This window comes from Alexandromys fortis, unplaced genomic scaffold (genome assembly GCF_014885135.2).
Source record: "Alexandromys fortis isolate MF-2015 unplaced genomic scaffold, M_Fortis_MF-2015_v1.1 scaffold_19, whole genome shotgun sequence".
In the NCBI taxonomy this organism is placed as follows: Eukaryota; Metazoa; Chordata; class Mammalia; order Rodentia; family Cricetidae; genus Alexandromys; species Alexandromys fortis.
In genome coordinates this window covers 9,803,775-9,825,253 of record NW_026067890.1, presented here as the reverse complement: position 1 = coordinate 9,825,253, position 21,479 = coordinate 9,803,775, and the positions used below count along the sequence as shown (strand labels likewise).

The 21,479-nt window shown below is 37.6% G+C and overlaps 1 protein-coding gene across 1 annotated transcript in view; it reads left to right on the top strand.

The window, feature by feature from the left end:
* The window catches only part of Ugt8 (UDP glycosyltransferase 8), a 61,692-nt gene extending 40,944 nt beyond the window's left edge, over positions 1-20,748 (top strand). The window contains exons 3-6 of the mRNA XM_050154001.1: positions 12,662-12,804; positions 14,142-14,218; positions 17,025-17,244; positions 19,815-20,748. Coding sequence (XP_050009958.1) covers positions 12,662-12,804; positions 14,142-14,218; positions 17,025-17,244; positions 19,815-20,178 — 804 coding nt within the window. The 3' untranslated portion in view covers positions 20,179-20,748. The remainder of the gene's footprint in view (positions 1-12,661; positions 12,805-14,141; positions 14,219-17,024; positions 17,245-19,814) is intronic.
* The last annotated feature ends 731 nt before the right edge of the window (positions 20,749-21,479 follow it).

Genomic DNA, 21,479 nt, shown 5'->3' with positions numbered 1-21,479 from the left:
TTCTGTGCTCAAAAGTAAGACATTATCTAATAATTAAAGGTAAAAGAAAATAAAGAATCCTATGAAGTTTATTAATGACATAGAACAAAACTACCTGTTAGTGAAAAAAAATTCGTTTATTTAATTTTTTACTGGTAATAAAGAGTATAAATAAAAAGACAAAACACATAAACTATGGGAAATTTGCTAGGAAAAGGGTAGATCCTTATTTAATTGCACTGAATGAATGTACACTTTATTTGTATTGTGCAAAACAAAACAATACTCCAGCTTCAATTGTTTGTGAGTTAAAAAAACAATACAGTGCACAGAAGAACTGATGATCTTTGCTGAAAGAGCAGCTAGGAAATCATTGTGATTTAGTCATCAAAATAGAGTCCCAGAAGTCATACTTATCCCTAAGGGTTCCATGGGAGAGTTACACCTTACAGAAAATGATGTAAGTTACTCTTTTTGCTTCTAGTTTTGTGGGTTTTTTTTTTTGTTGTTGTTGTTGTTGTTTTGTTTTGTTTTGGCTCTAAAGGTGGTAGAGAGCTAGCACCATCCCAGGTGCTTTCAAGGAAAGCCATTTCATTAAGTCAGATATTCTTGACAAGCATTAGCCTTAATTCTCCTCCAAAACCCTGGGGTGAGGAAATATCACAGCAGGGTTCCTATTCAGACTTGACTTCCATCATGCCATGACATGGGAAATGCCCAGAAAGTGTGTGTATGTATGTGTGTGTGTGTTTGTGTGTATTTGTTTCAAGTGCATTTAAACAAAGTGCTGCTTAGATACCTTCCTGTTACCCAGTTGTTTGGGAAGTTCACAGGCCAAGTTGTCACAACTGTAAGGTGGGAATGTAGGTTTGCCACCACTGTGCACAGCCATCGCAAACCATCCAGAGTTTGAGATACAGCAGAACTCTTTGCAGCTTAGGAGCTTGACTATAAATTTAAGGAAAAGAAACATCTCTGTCAATAGGATTTATTCTGATCTCTTAATACACAACTAGAAACAGGTAGTGTCAATGATCATCCTTTTTATAATCATGTTGGTAGCTGTAAGACATTTCATAAAATATATCAGTTGTAATACATGAGATCTTTCAGGGGAGTGTAATCTGAGGTATAAAGTTTTTGTCAACTGTTTCTTCCCAAAGACCTTTAGTAATAGCTTCTGAATTTATTTTCCTTTCTTTTTATGCTTACTTGTTTATGAGTAATTATTTATTTATAGTAGCTAGAGTCCCCTAACATTTATATACCTATTCCGAGCAGTTAAAACATGTTGGCTTGTTTAAGCTTCGTAAGTTCTCTATCAGGCAAGAACTGCTATGGCTTCATTTTGCAGATGAGGAACTTTAGGCTCAAGGAATCCAAGTAACTCTCCCAGAGTGATGGTAGAAGACAGGACTTCAAACTCACGTTGTGGAGTCTCAAACAATACTCTCTCTTCTCTCTTACTCTCTCATCGCTCTTCTTATTATATCTTTATTAATGATTTCCCACTTCCCTTGCCTTCCTCCAAACCCTCCAATAAACTTGTCCTTTCTCTCTTCCAAATTCATGTCCTCTTTTAATTTTATTGTTATTACATGTATGTGTGCTTCTAAATGTATAAATACAACCTATTCAGTTTTTATAATATTGCTTGACTGTCTATATTTTCTGGGCTGAGAATTTGTTATTGGATAACCTGGTGGTGTCCTGTTCTCTGGGAAAGATTATTCCTACTATGTTCCTTTGTTCTTGTATGCTAATCCACTGACCACAGAGAACATTTTATGATTCTTAACAGATTGTCTTATGTATAAGGTAGTGATTTTTTAATTTTTAAATTTTATTTTATGTCTATTTTGCCTCTTGAATGTATGTGAACCAAGTGCAAGTCTGGTGTCAGGTCAGAAGAGAGAGTCAGATATCCTGGAATAGAAGACAACATTTATCATATATATGCTGGAAACTAAACTTGGACACTGTGCAAGAGCAATAAATGATATTAACTGTTGAAGCATCTCAAAGGGTTCTCTTAATAAGATAGTTAAGTCTTGCTTGCCTCTAGGGCAGTTTTCTCATTCCCAGAAGAATCTGTAGCATCAATTTAAGGCGCTCTCTCTCTCTCTCTCTCTCTCTCTCTCTCTCTCTCTCTCTCTCTCTCTCTCTCTCTCTCNATTCCTGCTTCCCTCCTGTTACTTCCTACTTTTTCTTTCTTTTGTTTGTTTGTTTGGTTTTAGTTTTTTTTTTTTTTTGGGGGGGGGTTGAGACAAGATTTCTCTTTTTAGCCCTGGTTGACCCTTGACTCACTTTGTAGACCAGGCTTGCCTCTAACTCAGAGGTTCATCTTCCTCTTCCTCCCAAGTGCTGGGATTAAAGGCGTGTGCCACCTTTCTTTTAGGGGCCTTTGCTGTATGGTCTAAGGTTTTTTTTACTTGAGTCCCTTTATTCTTCATTACATGGGATGGAATGTCATTGCTACATATTTGAAGCTACTCTGAGCAGATCAAAGTGATAACATACATACACAAGGAAGATGATGTGTGTCTTTCCTGTGCCGAGGAAGTAATATCTAAATGGTTTACATATGCTATTTTATAGCAAGAATCTATACAAAATAGTCTGTTTTTCCTCTTCTTTCTCATTTTCGCCTTCCTAGCTAAGTCAGATCCAGATTCATAATGATTGCTATTTAGACTTACTGTAGCAGTTAAAGGGAAAGACATTACTTTTTAAATGTTACCATTTTGGCACAAAAATGAGTTTTACTTACTTAAAATTTTGTTCAGTTTTTCATGATCTTAAAATACTTAGAAGGAACATTTTTTTTTTACTCCAGTGATAGTGTAGAAGGTAAAATAATATCTGTGGACTAAAGTGAGAAGAAAACAAAACAAACAAACAAAATCAAAAAAGCAAAGAGAAATACAGCCAGGAAATAGAAAAGGCAGGTAAATGTATCCATAGTAAGTGGTGCTTACTTCCTGCAGTGCTGTCTGAGAGTTCTCCCTGTGTAGCATTGTTTGCTCAACATTGCCAATAGGTAGGGAACATGTGCCCCTGAAAGTAAGTCATGAATTTCTTGTTACTGGGTGAATTTGAAAGGCCTATGAATTGGTTCAGTTTTTGTAACTTTATTCTAACAAGAACCTTAAATAGCATTTGCATTATAGAGTTTATGGCCACCTTGGCATTTTAGAATAAAGGCCATTGGGCAGGAATTTAAGAGATGTACTTTTTCTAATGGCCTCCTGTTAGTTCATGACTTGCTTTGATTTCTTTAGTACTAATGTGGATAATTTTAGCTTTTTTTTTTCAATTAATGGGATGATGCTAGATTATCATGCATAACTTCTGGTCCAATTTTTTGCTGCAAGTTACCAATATAATATAAAGGTAGTCTATTTTAAAGCAATCCAAATGATCCAGAAATTAATATTAATAATTTGTATTCAGTATACACCACAGAATAATGAATTTGCTCACCTGAGTATGTCTAAGAAAACCATGCATTATTTACCATTTTTTCATGTTCACGCCATACACAGACAGTCCTGAAATTAAGAAGCTATATAAAATCAAAGTATATTTGTGCCATATCAAGTGCTTTCTGAATCCCAGCGTGATGCAGAAGGTGGCAGTGCCAATAAGTGAGTAGGGAGTTGACTATATCCTCTTTCCTTTTCCTAGAGGGCTGCTTTCATCTGCAGGATCTAAATAGCTGTGATTATCCCTCCATTGGAAACCTCACTTTTGCTTTCACTCGTTGGAATGAGCTTTAATTAACCATGTTAGTGTAAATTAAATTAGCTCCAGCTTTCTAGACAGGGCCCTTTTCTGGGCTGCAGTGTTTCCAGCTAAAAGTTGGGATGCTAAAGAAGCAGAAGAAATTAACATTGCTGGACAACTAGGTTCCTTTTCCCACAGTGATACATGCCTCTGTGTTTTATATAAAATAAAACTTACATTGCTATAACCTGTTTTATGATTAAAATGACTATTCTCAGAATGGCCTAATAATAATTTATGTTCCATGGGACACATTGTTTTTTATCTCCACTTTGAAAACTGATTTATATGCAGTTATTTAAATTCAGTGAACAGTGATTTATTCAGTGAGTAATGGTTTAAAATTGTGAACTATTCATTTTCAGCAGTAGTGTTTTGGACCATTGGGTTTTTAAGCCACATTTGATTGGTATGCAGTGGTTTTCCCAAAATGAGTTCATAGTAGAGGTTCTGCCCTCAGGACCTGAGGTTTTGGCATCATTGATTCCCTCTGCCCAGGGGGCCAAAGGATTTACAGTGACTACCCCTGTGGTTACACTCACTGCTTTTGGAATTGTGTTATGCCTAAATGGCCTAAAATTTCACCTGCACAGTGTCCTCTGGAACCATTGTACTCTACGTGGGAATATTCTACATCCAAATCTTCCTTTTATATGAGATGTGTTTTAAAAGTTTGCATTCACTACCTCTTACAAATATATGATGTCACTTTTTACATTAAAATATATGCAAGAGTGGAATACACTGAGAGACTTGACTGCAGCTAGAATAAGGAGCACAGTATATGTGAGCCTTGGATGAACCATCAAACTTTTGTTTTCTCATAAAATAAAAAGAATGCATTGATATTGAGAACTTAAAAATAGGGCAAAGATTAATGATTGATTAGAATTATTTGGTCTTAGGCTACAAGAAGAGCACATTAATTCACATTTTAGTGCTATAGAGATAGCTGTGCAGTATTTGCTGTCAGATGTTCTTGCCAGCTGTTTCTCTAGGATACCCAGAATTGCTGGTTGGGGTTACAATGATGTTGGATTAACTAGAGTTCATTCTTCATTTACATAGTCACTATTCAATCCGGATAGAATTCTTTCCTTAACCTGATTGTCCTGTTATTTTGCCAATAGAGTGAAATTTACTATTTTCTTTATGTAAGGTTATAGATGAAAGAGTATACAGTCTGGCAGGCTGTTTTAGTGTTTTTTTGCCTGTTTCTGTCTGAGGCACAAATGCTGTCCCTAAAATGATCACCCTGAGATCAGTGTACCCACTACCCATACCGTTTTGGGTCACTAACTTTATTGTATAAAAGTACTTATCCACATGAGGAGCAAGAGGGAGAAGGCTATATATTGCATAGTCACTCATGCCAAATAAGTGGACGAAAGACTTCTTCAGGCTTCTTCAGTTTATACACTGTTCAGATGAGGCAAAACAGTGCAGCTAATTGAGATATCCATGATGGAGTCATGGATATTTGGTCTTTGTTCAGCAGAAGATGCACCATTCCATAAAACATGTGAGAGCAACTGACATAAGTGTCATCATCAGCCAGGAAAGATATATTTGAATGGTTTACTTTGGAAATTTTAATTTAGACCAGTTTTAAACAAATTATCCTCTTTCTGTTTTGCCCTATACGGGTTTATAATTTAGAAACACCAAATAGCAATATCATAATATTAGAAAAAGAGTTTCTAATATTTATGATTAAATTATTATCTAGTGCTTTTTTTTTTTTTTTTTTTTTGGTTTTTCGAGACAGGGTTTCTCTGTAGCTTTGGAGCCTGTCCTGGAACTCCCTTTGTAGACCAGGCTGGCCTCGAACTCACAGAGATTCTAGTGCTATTTTTTTTTTTTTTACAATTTTATTTAATTTAACCCTTAATGTGTTTCTAATGAGTTCTGGAAATATTTAGCCTACAACCTAAAATTATCGTCCAATTATTTCTCTGGCAGTGCCACTCTGAAATCAGGGAAAATTAAGATATAAAACCAGATATTTAATGTAAACGACCTTGCTAAAATTTAAAATGTATTATTTCCAGGGAATCCATTTGGTCAGAATGCAAGCAATACAGCAAAGGCAGTGTTAATTCACTATTAGTATAGGCCAGAAACCTGAGCTGGACTTTGAACTCCCTGGCAGGAAACTATATCATGCTCTTTTATATTCCTGGCGTGTAGTCCCTAGCACATAAAAGGTGGCCAATAAAAGTTTGTCTAACTGCGATTGCATGATTGATGAAATGACTATGCCTCCAGATACGCACTCTGTCCTTTCCCTTTGGACCATAAGCCATTCACCTGTCCTTTTACTTTGGGCAGCATATTTTTGCCATTTATCCTGACAGGAGATTAAGGAGTATTTTATTTCAGACTGCAAGCTGTACTCTGCACTCATTCAGGAAGAAAGGTGCCTCAGCTGCGTCTTGGTCTCTTCCCTCTTGTGCACATGCTCATTTCAGACCAGTTTCCAGATCTCTTGCCTTCTCACATCTCTTGAATATTTGCTTACTTCTATAACATAAGAAAGATTACATGTCATTTTGAGAGAGTTTTTTTTTTTCTTTTCTGGTCAGTTTCCTGTTTGTGTGGTATCTGCTCTTTCCCTTATCTTGTGGTTGCTTTGCACGGCACCCAAGCACCTTGCTGTGCTCGTATCCTTGGGATGTCCAAAATGCTTGTGTGCAGTTTGTTGAAGGTCTGAAGAACCTTGAAAATTTAACTCTCTTCAAAGGGTTTCAAATTTTGCTTACTTCCATTGTAACTGCGCTGGTAAAAATTAAAGGCCGGGTGGAAAGGAAAAAAGATGCCTTGGCGTCTCAGTGGGCACAGATGTGTCTTCCAGGGCTGTTTCGTCCTCTCAGATGTTCAGTGTTAGACTCAGCCCTCACCTTGACATTGATCTCTCTACTGCATCTTTAGCTCAGTTGTGGCTGACTCCTGGATGGACTTGGAAAGCATCTGAATTTTCTACAAATCTTGATGACTTGATTTGATACTGCACGAAAAAAATTGTATATTTCCTTTATGTATTATAACTAACTTAGTTCTGAGGAATGTAGAATATGGTAACAAAGTGTAAAGAAAATAACGACTGTCCTGTGTCCTGTCTTCCCATTTCTTGGGATGCCTGTGTTTGGAACTGGAGTTACAGACAGTTGTGAACTGCCATGTGGGTGCTGGGAATGGAACCCAGGTCGTCTGGATGAGCAGTCAATGTTCTTAACTGCTGAGCCATCTCCCCAGTCCCTGGATACATGTATTTTCATCCCATTATAATGTATGTCTTTCTTATTAGTCATCTTAGCTAGGAGAAAGAACAGGCCTGCTTTTAACGGACAGAGTATCTTTTAAAAAGCTGTAATCTCAATGTCCTCTGATGTAGGCCTGCACTTGTGGGGATGAGGAAGTCAGGCTTCCAGTGACTTGACTAACATCACACAAGCGGGGGAGCAAGACTTTGAGGAAAACCTTTTCCCAAGCATGAATACAGTGTCGGGTACATGTTCATTTTGAGTAGTAATTTTTATATATCCATTCTTTTTTTTTTCGTGTGTCTGTGTGTGTGTCTGTGTCTGGACACATGCATGCTCATTTTATATGCTGGTGTGTGGAGGTCAGAGATTGACATCCACTGTCTTTTGTATTTTGAGACAGGATCTCTCATTGAGCCTACAGCTCACCGTTTTGGCCAGGCCAACTTCTTGCTCCATGATCTTCCAGGACCTGCCTGTCTCTTCCTCTAGTGCTGGGGTCCCAACTGGGGCCTGGCTCATCTGACTCCTGCATGGGTGCTGAGACTCTGAACTCAGTTCCCCAGACTTATGCAGCAAGCACTTTACCCTATGCTATCTACCTAGCTCTTACCTTTACATTTTAATTGATATTTTTATTTAGTCAATCTTATTTAACTGTTTTGGCAATACTTAAAGATCATGTGATGCCTGGAGCTGTTTTTTAAAAGATTTTGTATCAAAATATTTGCTATTATTCTACTTGCTGAATTTTACAAAATAAATACTTCAATTATTTACATCCCACCTGACCTAAGCAGAACATTCTTTATATCCAACATGGTAAAATGCAGAAAAAAAGCCCTATTGATGCTGGTGTTGGGAACAACAAAAGCGGCCTCGGCGCCCTCCCCCTTGTCTTGTATCGCCATCTTTGTGTAGGACTCGCTCACAGTCCAGGCATTCTTTCCTCCAGAATGCATGGGGCTGACAAAGGATCCAGTGTTACTGCTTTCTTGTCTATGCTGGCCCTCTGTCAAGGCTCTCAGTTTTGAGTGGAGAAAGGGGTGTAGGTTTGGATCACAGGGTGCCAGAAGGACATACCTAGAACAGGCTGCTGCAACCCAGTCTGTTCCCAAGCATCAGTCCTTTCTAAGTCTGGAAGATTCTGATACCCTCAGAATGAAGCCTTAGTGAGGGTGGAGACAGGACTGTGCCACCTAACCTTCAGTTAGATTTTTATCCTGTCCCTGATTTCTCAACATCCGTCATGTAAAAGTATTCCCTAAAAATACTGAAATTGTTATACATTTGGATCATTTCTTTGCCGTATGCTTTAATTTTCTTTTCTATCCGGTCCCTGTCACAGACCCCAGCTACTGTACTCCTAAATGCTGAACAGCACAGGCAGAGGGGTGGGCTCTTGGTCAGAGAATATACAGAACTCCCGGCTGTCTGCTTCCTCTGACCAAGTCAAGTCATTTGGTATATACCTGATCCAGAGAAAGGATCTCTCAGCTAGAAAACAAATCACTATCTAGTCATGTTGTGGCTGTTAAAGGAGGCAGATATTTTAACATACAGAATATTGAGATGATAAATGTAAATCATACATATTTTCCCTATTATGTTTTTTTTTACTACAAAAGACTTCATACTGTAAGAAGACAATATATCTACATTTATTTTGAGCTTCTATTTTTAAAATACTCATATATAAAGAGAGAGAAAGAGAGCACACATCTGGCTGTTAAATTGTATAGAAATGTAATTTTTTATCCATCTATAGTTTAGTAACATCTGACATCTGTTACTATACGTTCATGTAGAACACTTGATTCACTGTTTTGATCTATGGTCTTTGTTTACATTTCTATCATGGGAGAGTTATTTCCATGAGGTTTGGATTCCCCCGAACCCTTAGGAATGAGTATCAATCTTGAACATAATGGTGTTTGAAGCCAAACATCTCTGCTCTGTACCTGCCATGCCACCTGGTGGTATAAAATTCAATGCTGTGCTGACATCTGAATATACATTTTGAATAAACTGAATTGTGTATTCTGTGCATATGTGCATCAATACCCACAGTACACACAGGAAGTAACATTGTTAGTGAGGAGCTTTGATTTTAAAAAAGTAATTAAAATATAGCAAATGTACAAATAATCTAATTACAAAATAAAATATAATGAGATGATTTGAACCGTGCAAATACTTAAATTACATTATAAAATAACAGTAAAAAAACATTTCAGAATTATCAGGGATGACAGATAAGTGGAGCAGAGTATGATTTAGAAGGCAACTAAGGTGGTGACAGTTTGAAAACCTGAGGAGATGAAGTGTTCAGTACATAGAACTGAGGAAGATGACTCAAAGGATGGTTAAGGCTAATGATGGAGACAAGGATGGTGGTGCACACAGGGGGGGAGGCGGGTAAGGGATGGTGATTGCATACGGATAAGCAGGGCTACATGGCTAGTATCAGAGTATCTGGAAGTATATAGACAGACCCTGTATCAAAATAGATGAAATGCTAGTGATAGAACTCAACCTCATTATTCTCCATGCATGGAAATTAAGTTCTATTGCTAAATTTGAGATGCATGTGAAAGCCAATACATTAATGAACTCATACTGCTGAATTACTGAAAGAAAATATTACTTGCTTGATAATCTTAGAGTGGGAAAAGATTCATGAAAAACCCAGAGGCCACTTAAGAGATTGTATCCTCTCTGAAAAAAAAAAAAAAAGAAGTTCAAAGAACATTATAAAACTTAAATGCTTAGTATGCGAACATTGGAATCAGTTCTGTAAGTGTTTAAAGTTAAATGGATTAAATTGTGGTACCTTAGCGTTTAATAGAATGCCTGTCATGATACGAAAACATTTTGAGTTTGGTTGCCTATTAAGTAAGGTGAAGCTTTCTCCTTGAACACTTGTGCAATTTAGCATTCTTTGGGGTCGGTTTTCCCAAGTCATTTGTGTGTATTTCTATTGATTTTTGCGCAAATCCTTCATTATATGTAGTAAATTCCAGTTTGATTACTGATTTGTTGCCTCCATTCTCTGTCGTCTGTTTGATCTCTAATGAGATCTGCCTGTTTCTGTTGTGACTGCTGGTGTCTCTAACTCGAGAAGACCCTTCTGGAGTATGACAAAAGCATTCTTTTGTGTCCACAGATAAAACACCTGTTGAACTCAACTTTCTTTTATCCTGTGATTCGTGCTCTGTGGAAGGGTAGAGCTTCATATTTTTCTCTAGACATATGCCTGTATAACTCCTTTACTCTCTCATGAAAAGCCCCAGCTCACATCTGACAGTAGTCTGTCTCCATCAGCAACCTTGATTGCTCTGTCCTATGTGCTAACATTAAGAGACACAACTTCTCTAGACTTTGGGGACACAATATTACCTAGAAAAGTAAACTGCCTGTGCTTTTTCAAAGTTTCTTTGTTGTTTTTGCTTTCGTATTTTAAAAGATTGTGTGATGCATGTGTGTCTGTGTCCATGTGTGTGCATGTATGTGTACAGGTGCACATGCATGTGTGTCTGTGTGTTGATTTGTGTGCCTCTGTGTCGATGTGCGTGCATGTATGTGTGCAGGTACACATGTATGTGTGTGTCTGTATGTCGATGTGTGTGCATGTATGTGTGCAGGTACATGTGGAGATCAGTCTCAGACATCAGGTGTCTTTTACAGTCATGCCTCACCTTATTTGAGGCAGGGTCTCTTGATGACTTTGCTAGAAAGGCAACTAGCACATACTAGGGTCCTTCTATATATACTTCCTCACTGCTGGATTATAGAGATGCACTGCTTTCCCCAGCTATGGATCTGAACTAAGTCTTTGTATTTGCAGAGAACGGAGTTTGCCAATTGACATCTCCCCAGCCTCCTATTTTGTTTTCTGAAATTTTAACTTTCTTTTAATGTCTCAAAATTCTCTTGAAATATATACTGATAATACACTAAGCTTATTTTTATAAATATTGAAATCATACCAACATTAACGTTTACAATGTCTCGGGCATTTTATTACTCTATCTTTATTCCTATTTTCCTTTTGTCCTTTATTAAAAATTTCATGTGTGTTTATTAAAGTTTTATGTTTATTAAAGTTTTCTTCAATTGCATTTTGTACACTTCAGTTCAGTTTCTTCTATATCTGTTGATGCTGTTGGTGTTGTAAATGAATGAACTTTTAGTCTGTTTTTTTTTAATTTGATATTTTCTTGGAGGGAGTTAGGAAGTTTCTAAATACTTTTATATTTTATAACACTAAATTTTTGCAGGAAGGGTTTTTTAAATGTTACACATGTTATCTTGTAATTAATTTTATTCAAGAATTAAAATGATTTGGACTGTATCATTGATGAGTTAAATTCTGGAAGGTAGTCAGTGTGTACATAGAAAAGATGACATCTAGGGCTTCCCAGCCTATCAGGGATAGAGGCATACTTTTTATGAAATTCCAGTTTCAAAGTCTTTACTGTGGACTTAGCAGCCTTAAGATCCCTGTAACCTCTGCTAAAATGTGTCCTTGCTATCTGCTTGTATTTCTAGCCAAATCCAAAGCTCTGCCCCTTCAGCCTTCCTATTGCCCATCGCTCAGTTAAATATTCTGTGCACCTGTGGAGATTAGAAACCAGGGTGGAAGGAGGATTGAATCAGCTAGAAGCCAGGTGTCCACGCTTTCCCCATCTGTTCTCTGGACATTCTCCTCATCTGTTTGATCTCCAGCCCAGTGTGAATGTCCACTTGAAGCTACACTGCCCCTTTTAAGCCAAGCAAGGCATTAAATACTGAAAATACGACTTTCCAGTAGGTAACCATGATGATTACAGCTTTTTCTACTTCTTTGCCTGTTAGTGAAAATTAAACAAATATATTCTTACCGTGGTCAATAATTGTGGTCGGAAAAGGGAGGGAAAAAACTAGATGTGTGGGCTCCATTTTACATCATTCAGAAAAAAAAAATCTGGAGAAATGCTCATTACATAGAGTTCACTAAATCTCTACAACCTTTCAGGTCTATGAAAGAAAATTTAAATGATGTCATCACTGTAAGGCCTCTTGCATCTGAGTTAACATTTTGCAGATGGCACTGATCCTAAAATTGAGTGGTAGGAGGTAAATTACCTGCAGGAAAGACATGGGGAAAGGTGCCACTCTTCACGCATTCTCCATGGAGCATTTGTACTTGTGTTAGTGTTAGGTACATCTGCCTCTGAGCCAGCTCTCCAGCCCCAAGAAGAAATATTTTTAATTTCATTTATTTTATGTATATGAGTGTTTTTCCTACATGTGCATGCTTGTATGGTCAGAGGTCAGAAGAGAGTGCCATATCCCCAGAAACTATAATTATGGATGGTTTAACCTGTGTGTAGGCATTGGGAACTGAACTTAAGTTCTCTGCAAGAGCGGCAAGTGCTCTTAACGCCTAAACAATCTCTCTGCATCCTGAAATAAACCTTTTAAAGTTGTTTGCAGTTTTTAGTGGAAAATGCCAAGTACTTCTTTTTGTTTGTTTGTTTGTTTGTTTGTTTAAGGAAATTATATGAAGATTTTTAAAAAAGCATATTTGTGATGCCTTTGACTGAACTGTGTTGGTCTTCATAAAATTACCTTCCATTTTTCTGTTACAGGATCTGCAGAGTTGGGTAAATGGTGCTCAGGAACATGGCTTTGTCCTGGTGTCTTTTGGAGCCGGTGTCAAGTATCTGTCAGAAGACATTGCTAACAAACTGGCCGGAGCTCTGGGGAGATTGCCTCAGAAAGTGATTTGGAGGTAAGGTCATGGTCATTTAGGTGTTGAGTCTTAGTTTCTCCTTATTTAATCTTCACAACATGGAGCACTGGAGCATGGAACATTGATTCACTGGCTAGATTAGATGATCTTGAGGTTTCATTTTGTTTCTAATGCATTGAAATCAATAATTAATTCATAAAGATCCATGACTGATAAAAATAACTACATACACCGAATATATTATGTGGAATGAGATAGTCCAGGTCAGATACACTTTTATGTTTCCTTCAAATTAAGCTGTCATTTTTTTTCTTATTTTAAAAATTTATTTGTAGTTTCATGCCTGTCTATATTTTTCTTCAAATCAGTTTGAAATTAGTTAGATAATGATGAATGAGTAAATAATTTAAATACTTCATTAATTCAGGCACTTTGCACTCTCCCTGTGTTCTCTAAACTTTATTAATATTTCCAGACTCTTAATATGAAAGACTGAGCTTCCGAAAGTCTCAGTAACTTACCAGATAATTTATGCTGGCTAGGATAGACTCTGAGATACATCGCAGCTTCCTGAAGGCATTGCAGCAGGGTTTCAGAACTGCATACTTGATTCAACATGCATCTCTTTGCATTTATACTGTATTGGAGGTCTGGGGATGTAATCGTGAACACAACTCCACAATAAGGAAAAAGGCTCTCCCAGGCCATTTATAGAGACTCTGAATTGTCTAGGTTTTAACCTTCATAACGTTATGTAAGGCTGGGCTAGGACAAGCTCAATGACTGGGTTCTGAGCATACTTTCCTCTCATGACTCTAGCTCCATTGAGATTTCCCCATCAGTCTTAACCCAGGGCATCCCTATGCCTTATTGAGGACAGTTTCGTTTGTTTGCATTAGACTCCTGTTATCTCCTTAGTTGTGAGACAAATCTGAGGTTCGCCACATAGGAAAACCTATGTGCTTTGTGCTGCCAGTCTCTGGTGCCAAGGTATTGCAGCATTCTTTCTGGTGTCTTTCAGTGTTGGCACCGGGTGGCAAGAATGGTAGCTAGTGACAGTCCTGTGGTGGTTTTTCTCTTCTCTCTGGGTACTTGCGTAGAATTAAATTCAGCAAACATTTGTTTGGGTCCCCCCTTCTCTTATGTATGTCTCTTAAAAGAGCAAATCGAATATAGACTTTTATGAGAAAATTATATCTTATCTATCTGAATTATTTTATGATAAATAACGTGAAGTACATTTTTATTGGTACTAAACTAAAATTTCATTCATAATAATATCAGTAGTTTATTATGTATCATAACATTTGTAAGCCTACAAAATGAGCCCATGTCCTAAGTCTTCATAAAGAGTGATTATCTGGTATTCATTTTAGGTTTTCTGGAACCAAACCAAAGAATCTAGGAAACAACACTAAGCTCATAGAATGGCTGCCGCAAAATGACCTGCTTGGTAAGTCAGCGACTGCACTTAACTGAACTGATATGTAAACATGGTGCCAGTTCCTGAACGCTTTAAAAAATGTGTGCATGGTTTCTGTTGGACTCAGTCTTGATCTAGTACTTCAAGTCTTAATTTTCAGACTGGTGGTTCGAAATTTTGTTAATTGGAAAATCATTTGTAAGTTGCAAGAATCTGTAATTAAAAACTTTAAGCAATCACCATACAATTTAAATTTTCCATAAAACACACATAAAGTTGTATAAGTAGTAGTAAATAAAGCTATTTTGGACTATGTTAATTGGTAAAAGTGGTAAAATTTAAACAACACAGAGCACAAACTGATCTTATATTCATCTACAGATTTTTCTAAGTCCTAGATAATTGGGAGTTATTCTATTGTCTGAAACCAAAGAAATGCCAAAAACCAGGGAAATAATTCACTTAAGTTTAATTTGATCATTTGTTTTAATTCTTACTAAATTACTAAGTTTTGATAAAAAAAATGTTTTAAATTTTTATTTGTTGTGATTTTGGTCTTTAACACCAAAATTAAAATACTATTTGCTTCTCTTTGAAATATGCCTAAGTATAAAGTATTTTACTTAGTTTAGTGAGTACAGAAAATAAACACTTCTTTCATTAAATTTTTAGGAATACTATTTTGAGATGTTAAGCTCTTTTGTCTTTTTGTGGAGCCCGCCACCTAGCTACCAAATAAATCACACGGAGGCTTCCTATTACCTATGAATGCTCAGCCACGGCTTTGCTTGTTTCTTGCCGGCTTTTAACTTAAATTATCCCATCCACCTTTTTCTTCTGGGCTTTTATCTTTCACTATTTCTTTATACCTTTCTTTCCTTCTTGGGTGACTGGCCCCTGATGTCTGCCTCTCCTTGTTCTTTTGTTCCTCGTTCTCTTCCTCCCAGAGTTCTTATGTGTATCCTCTCTGCCTGCCAGTCCTGCTTATCCTTGCTCCTTCCTTGCTATTGGCCATTCATCTCTTTATTAGGACCATCAGGTATCTTAGAGAGGCACAGTAGCACAGCTTCACAGGGTTAAACAAATGAGCAGAAACAAAAGTCACACACCTGAAAATATTCCCCAATAGGCTAGCCACTGGGTTGTCATCCTTTAATGTGTATTAAAAAACGATAAGAAACTGTTGATCTGAACAATATGGGACACCACTTATATGATAATTGTAATGCCAAATATCAAATAAAATGACATTTTAAATTTATTATTCTTAAAACACTAGTAATAATCCTAAAAGACTTCGAAACTATGATTTAAATTTGTACTTATTTTAAAATATACTTTCTAGACACTACAGTGGCTTTATGATTCAGATATTTTATTTTCTTTATCATTATTATTGTTGTTTTTAAAAATAAGCTATCATGTAACCTAAGTTGTCCTTGCCCTCAACTATGTGCTGAAAATTTAGGAGTGTACCACCAAATAGTTAAATAATTTCTGAGTCTGAGTGCGTGCGTGCCTGTTGAACCCAGGACCTCACACCTGATCAGCAAGCACTGTTGGCATGCACCGCACCACTGCACTCTATCTCCAGGCTACAGAACCAGCAATTTCAATTTTGCACGATGATTAACTTCTGTGTATAAGTCCTCAGTTCCTAGCTCGTTCTAAGTGTAGTAAATAAAACAGAGCAAAAATGAACAGAGCAGTTTTCTTTTCCCAATACTTTCGTGTTTTCCTTCTCTTTGCTGTTGTGACCTCTGAATCCATACAAGGGTGGAAAAGGCAGAAAAATCATATAGAAAATTGGCCACTCGCTAGGTCAGTGCAACAAGGTGAAGGTTTCACCTAGGAAAACCTGAGCTTTAAATGTGGGACCAACAGCAAAACACAGCAGTTCAGTGGTCTGTGAGGAGGTCCTCTTCCAGGCTCCCCCAGGTTCTCCCTGTTTCAGGATTCTCACTTGTCCAAGGTTAGCGTTTTGACATTACTCCAATCATCACCTCTGCTGGGGTGGTGCTGGCTTCCCTAATCAAAGATTCATCCAGGACAAAAAGCAGGCACCAAATTGCTGTCTTCTCCCTTCACCCTCTAGTATCCCCTTTTCTTCAGATGCCATCTCTACTTGATTTTTCAGTGTTGGACATGGTAGTACAGGTTTTGTTAAAATAAGAAGTTCTGCTGCTAAGAAGTACTTTTAAATCTGATCCTTCATTTAATCTGAGATCAGGAGTAGGCACTCTCTATACAGCACTTAGAGGCACAAACAGACTGAGAGCTAATGGGTACTGCAGTTCATACATGGTTCTGTACGTGGTAAGTGTATGTCACAGATTAGTATTTCTGCACCCAATAATTATTTACTGGACAACGGCACATTTTTCTTGTACTTCTTATGCAAGTTTTTCATCCCTCTGATTAATACAGGCCTTACCTAGGAGGTAAACCTCATTAAATTTTTGACAAGCTAACCTTTGTTTTCCTGTAACTGCTAAATATTATATACTACATCTCTTCCCGTCAATGATACCCTCATTGACTTTATCTCTTCATTATCAACAGTTAAAGGGTGTGTTGCTAGTCATGAAAGATTGTGTTTGAAAGAATGTTGTTATATATTTCATGATTAACATTATATGTTTAATTTACCTAAAAAATGGCTTTTAGTTGATGTATGTAACAAACATTTTAATTGATATAAAGGATGGACCAGAGAAATTGCCACTTTAAAAATTCACTTTCTAAAGTGTATGTTTACTATAGTGTTGATCTTGTAAGAAGTTATGGATGATAAATCTACAGTGATAATATCAGTTGTTTCCTTTTTAACTTTTAGGTCATTCAAACATCAAAGCCTTCCTAAGCCATGGTGGTTTGAACAGTATTTTTGAAACTATGTATCATGGTGTTCCTGTGGTGGGAATTCCACTTTTTGGAGACCACTATGATACCATGACTCGAGTGCAGGCAAAAGGCATGGGGATCTTGTTGGAATGGAAAACAGTGACTGAAGAGGAGTTGTATGATGCCCTGGTGAAAGTTATCAATAACCCGAGGTAAGGGGTCAGCTGATATAAGGCAGATGACAGTGTGTGTGTACACATTTATCACGTGTCCATACACAGGCACTTAGATACATGTATGTATGTAGACAGTTTATTGGCCGTCAGTCATCTCTAAGTCCATCCTTACATTGCTGCTACATCTTATATATATTTTCTAAAATTTTGAACTTAAATGTATCAGACACTTAATCATCCAAACTGTGACCCTAAGGTTTTTTTGCCACTAAGATCTGTCAGAAAAACTAAGGTGGATCCCTCTAGTGGGTCAGATTTTGTATCTTTTATTTACCATTGATACTTTTTTGCACCAGTTACATTTGTCATGGCTGTGACCAAATACTTGACAGGATGTCACTTAGAGGAGGGAGGATTTATTTTGGTATGTGGTTTGAAGGTACATCCTGCTAGCCCAGGGGAAGGCCTGATGGCAGGAGTGGCTCCCAGCTGTGCTCACATGAGCTTCCTCACACCTTGATAGGAAAGGCGGGAGTAGAAAACACTGCCCCTGTTCTGGTTTTCTCTTTCCTTTTCCTGAATCCCTGAAATAGGACAACGTTGTCATATTTATATTTTCCCTCCTCAGTCCCCTCCTGGAACTGTTCTCACACACATACCCAGAAACATGTTTCTCAGGGAATTTTAAATTCACTCAAGTTGACAATGATCAAGTCATCACTCTTGCTACTACCTTGTACAAGAAATTTTGCTGTTCTTACTATAGAAATGAGGCACTTGAAGATCAGAGACCTTCAGTGATTTGCCTATGGTCACATAGCTATTCTAATATGAGCTGAAGGCAGACATATCTGATGTCTAAGCAGAGCTCTCCATCCTGCCTGGCAAACACGTGCTGCTGGCTCTCCCAGCCCTCGCTGTTTCCGAGATGTGTTTGCTCATGTGAATGATGAATTAGAATCTTTATTTCGCCTTTTAAATTCCTGATGTGTCCTGAGTTAACCCACTTCACAAATAAGTCTCAGTGGGCAGCTGCCCTGGGTAGTGTTAAACAAAGCAGCGATTTTCTTCATTTAAAAGCATGATGTTTAGTTTATTATGTGCTTCAAATGATATTAAATAGCTGAAGAGAGTAATTAATTTCTGTTTGTACCTGGGGGAAGACGGCTGAACCATGAGTTGAAAATTGTTGCTATATTCTAAGAAATGCCACATTGAAAAAAAATGGCTTCTTAAAAAATGTTAAACTTATATACAAAATTTTCAAATCTTCCAAGGTTCATTATGCAACTTTTTGTAGACTTAGAGATGGTACTTATCTGTGGTCCCTTAAAATAAGCAATATCTTGGTCACAAGTGTGGCACTTGGATCAATATACTCTGCGCCTCAGGCACCTGCACACTCCCCTTCTATAATTTGTAGTTTCCCTTGTTAGACATCATGCATTTCAAGACATGCTCTTAGGAAAATATTTTCATATAGGCCTGCAAAATCTCAAGGAAGGGTTTGGTGCAGGAATGCTGGAGAGCCACTAATTTGGGGCCATTTTATGGAAATATTTACAGAAAGTGGTTCAGCAAGGTAGTTTGCGTGTTTGTTTTGATTGTGGCACGGAAGGTTGAGCCCAGGGGCTTGCACATGCCAGGCAAGCACTCTTCCATGAGCTGTATTCCCAGGTCAGCCTAGCAGTATGCTCTGAGGTGTGAGCCAGCATGAATTAGGAAAAGATCAGGCTGTACTCATTATATTGCAATGAAATCCTAACTGCAGAATAGTGAAGTTCCCAATACGTGAATGCTAAATAAAGAAATAGCAGTGATGTGTGCCACAAATGTGCCATTCCCTAAAAGCCATTCTACAAACTGGAGCAATTTACTTCAAATGTATGGTGAATGTTCCACATTTAAGGTGAAGTCATTATTTAAAAGGCTAATTTGCCTCATTAACATTATATTCTAGTTTAAGGCAAGAAACAAATCTTGCTAAAGAAAGTCTTTAAGTCTTCTTCTTTTTGGTTTTTCGAGACAGGGTTTCACAGTGTAACAACCCTAGCTGTCCTGGAACTCACCCTGTAGACCACACTGGCCTCGAACTCACAGAGATCTGCATGTCTCTGCCTCCCAGGTGCTGGGGTTAAAAGTGTACACTACAACTGCCCAGTACTAAAGAAAGTCTTCGAGTGATTTTTTTTAAAAACCCAAAACCTATGTGATGTTATAATCCTACTTCCTTTACCTACTGCCTTGATTTTATTTAGTGAAAACGCACTGCTTTATTTATATGGAAGAACTCTTCTAACTCTGGAAACACTATCATTTTAAAGAAAGCCATAAACAAAGGTGAACTGATCTTTACAATTTCAATTATCTAACTCAAGGTCAACTTTTAATATGAGGGATTTTTTTTCTTGTAATATAATGTGGTTTAATCACTTTCAAGGAGGGAAAATATCTAGAATATTCTGGTTCATTTTTTTCTATTTGAAGAACAATCTTTTCCACCTATGCGTCTGTGCGCACACGCGCACACACACACACACCTAAATTGGGATAACAATTAGCACAGAATCTGTGTATACATGATCATATGATTTTCCCCACTGCAGCTATCGGCAGAGGGCTCAGAAGTTATCGGAAATTCATAAGGATCAACCCGACCACCCTGTCAATCGGACTACTTATTGGATAGACTACATTCTTCGCCATGACGGAGCCCATCACCTCCGCTCGGCTGTGCATCAGATTTCTTTCTGCCAGTATTTCCTGTTGGATATTGCCTTTGTGCTTTTGCTTGGTGCTGCCTTGTTCTACTTCATTTTGTCCTGTGTGACAAAATTTATCTATAGAAAAATCAAAAGTCTGTGGTCTAGAAATAAGCATAGCCCAGTTAATGGACATTACCAAAACGGAATCCCCAATGGCAAATACAAAGGAAATGGCCATATTAAACACGAGAAGAAGGTAAAATGAGCCAACAGCCCAGGTTTGGGGAACAAATCTGTTCAGTCATTGAGTTTGTATTGCTATACTTTAGTCTAACAGCTACCAAAGCTAAATGTCAGCAAACAATTCTAATACTCCTCATCCGACCTTACTAATGAAATGCCATGGAGAAGATATCTGTAAAGAGCACAGCCCTAAATGCAAAAACGTATTTCATTCAAATACTGATGCAGAAAGTTGGCACTGAACCATTTAGAAGCCTTAATTATTGAAATCAATTAAGTGATTGTGTCAGACCTTAGTTTTAAATGTTACACGTGTATTATAGGTGAGGAATGGCGTATTTTCTCTTAATAAGATATGTGTGTGTATGTGTGTGTGTTTCCTATTCCTATGTCAGTGAGTTTTAGCTTGTATTTGTTGAAAGTACAGCGTATTCAGGAATGGAGTAGGAAAAGACAGGACCCAAATGTTTCTCTGCCAGTGTTTAACATATGTGCACTTCCAATTCTACCTTCAAAGACTGTTTCCCTCAAAACTCCACGCAAAGGGGCAAGTGGAAAGATGGGTGGCACAATTTTTGTATTCTTGTTTATTATGGATTTTTTATTTGTTTGTTTTGTATATGTCCTTTTCTTACCGACTGTGGATGCTTGTGGAGGAAAATGTCATGAAGCAAACGAGGGAATTGGTTTTCACGTGTTTCTTATGATTTTCTCCCACCAATGATTTTTCTCTGGAGGAATTCTCTAATTGTCTTGTTTTAGTAAGTAACGTGTCAATTGACATGCATAATTAAGACAAAGCAACAGAGCTCTTAATTTTGTTCAAAGTATGGAAGACTGTTGCTTCCATGGCCCTTGGAAGCAGGCTCCTTGTTTGAGTGTTTATGTGACTACTGGATTGTCTAATATAAGTTTGAATATTCAGGTGTCACTGTTCTGAAATTCTAACTTTAAAATAGCATCTGTTTGTTGTTCCTTTTATTGTCTGAGTCACACAATCTAGTACATAGGTGCCAACATCTAATTCTTCTAAGCAGAACACTTGTGATTCTCCTGATTGGTACCTGCTTTGGCTGCAGGGGTTTGAAGTTTTCTCAGCAAGTCAGACTTTACATGCTACACAGAAGTGACAGGAATTGTACCACCCATTTGTGCAAATGAGTTTCTTTCCCTCACTCCATTAACCCAACTCAGCAGCCTTTATGTCATTATGTCTGACATGGGACAGTGACAGTATTCACTTGGAACAGGGAGATGAGTCACAGCCTTCACAAAATCAGGACCTCCCTGTCGAGCCTCTTACTAGATGACAACTACAGGCCT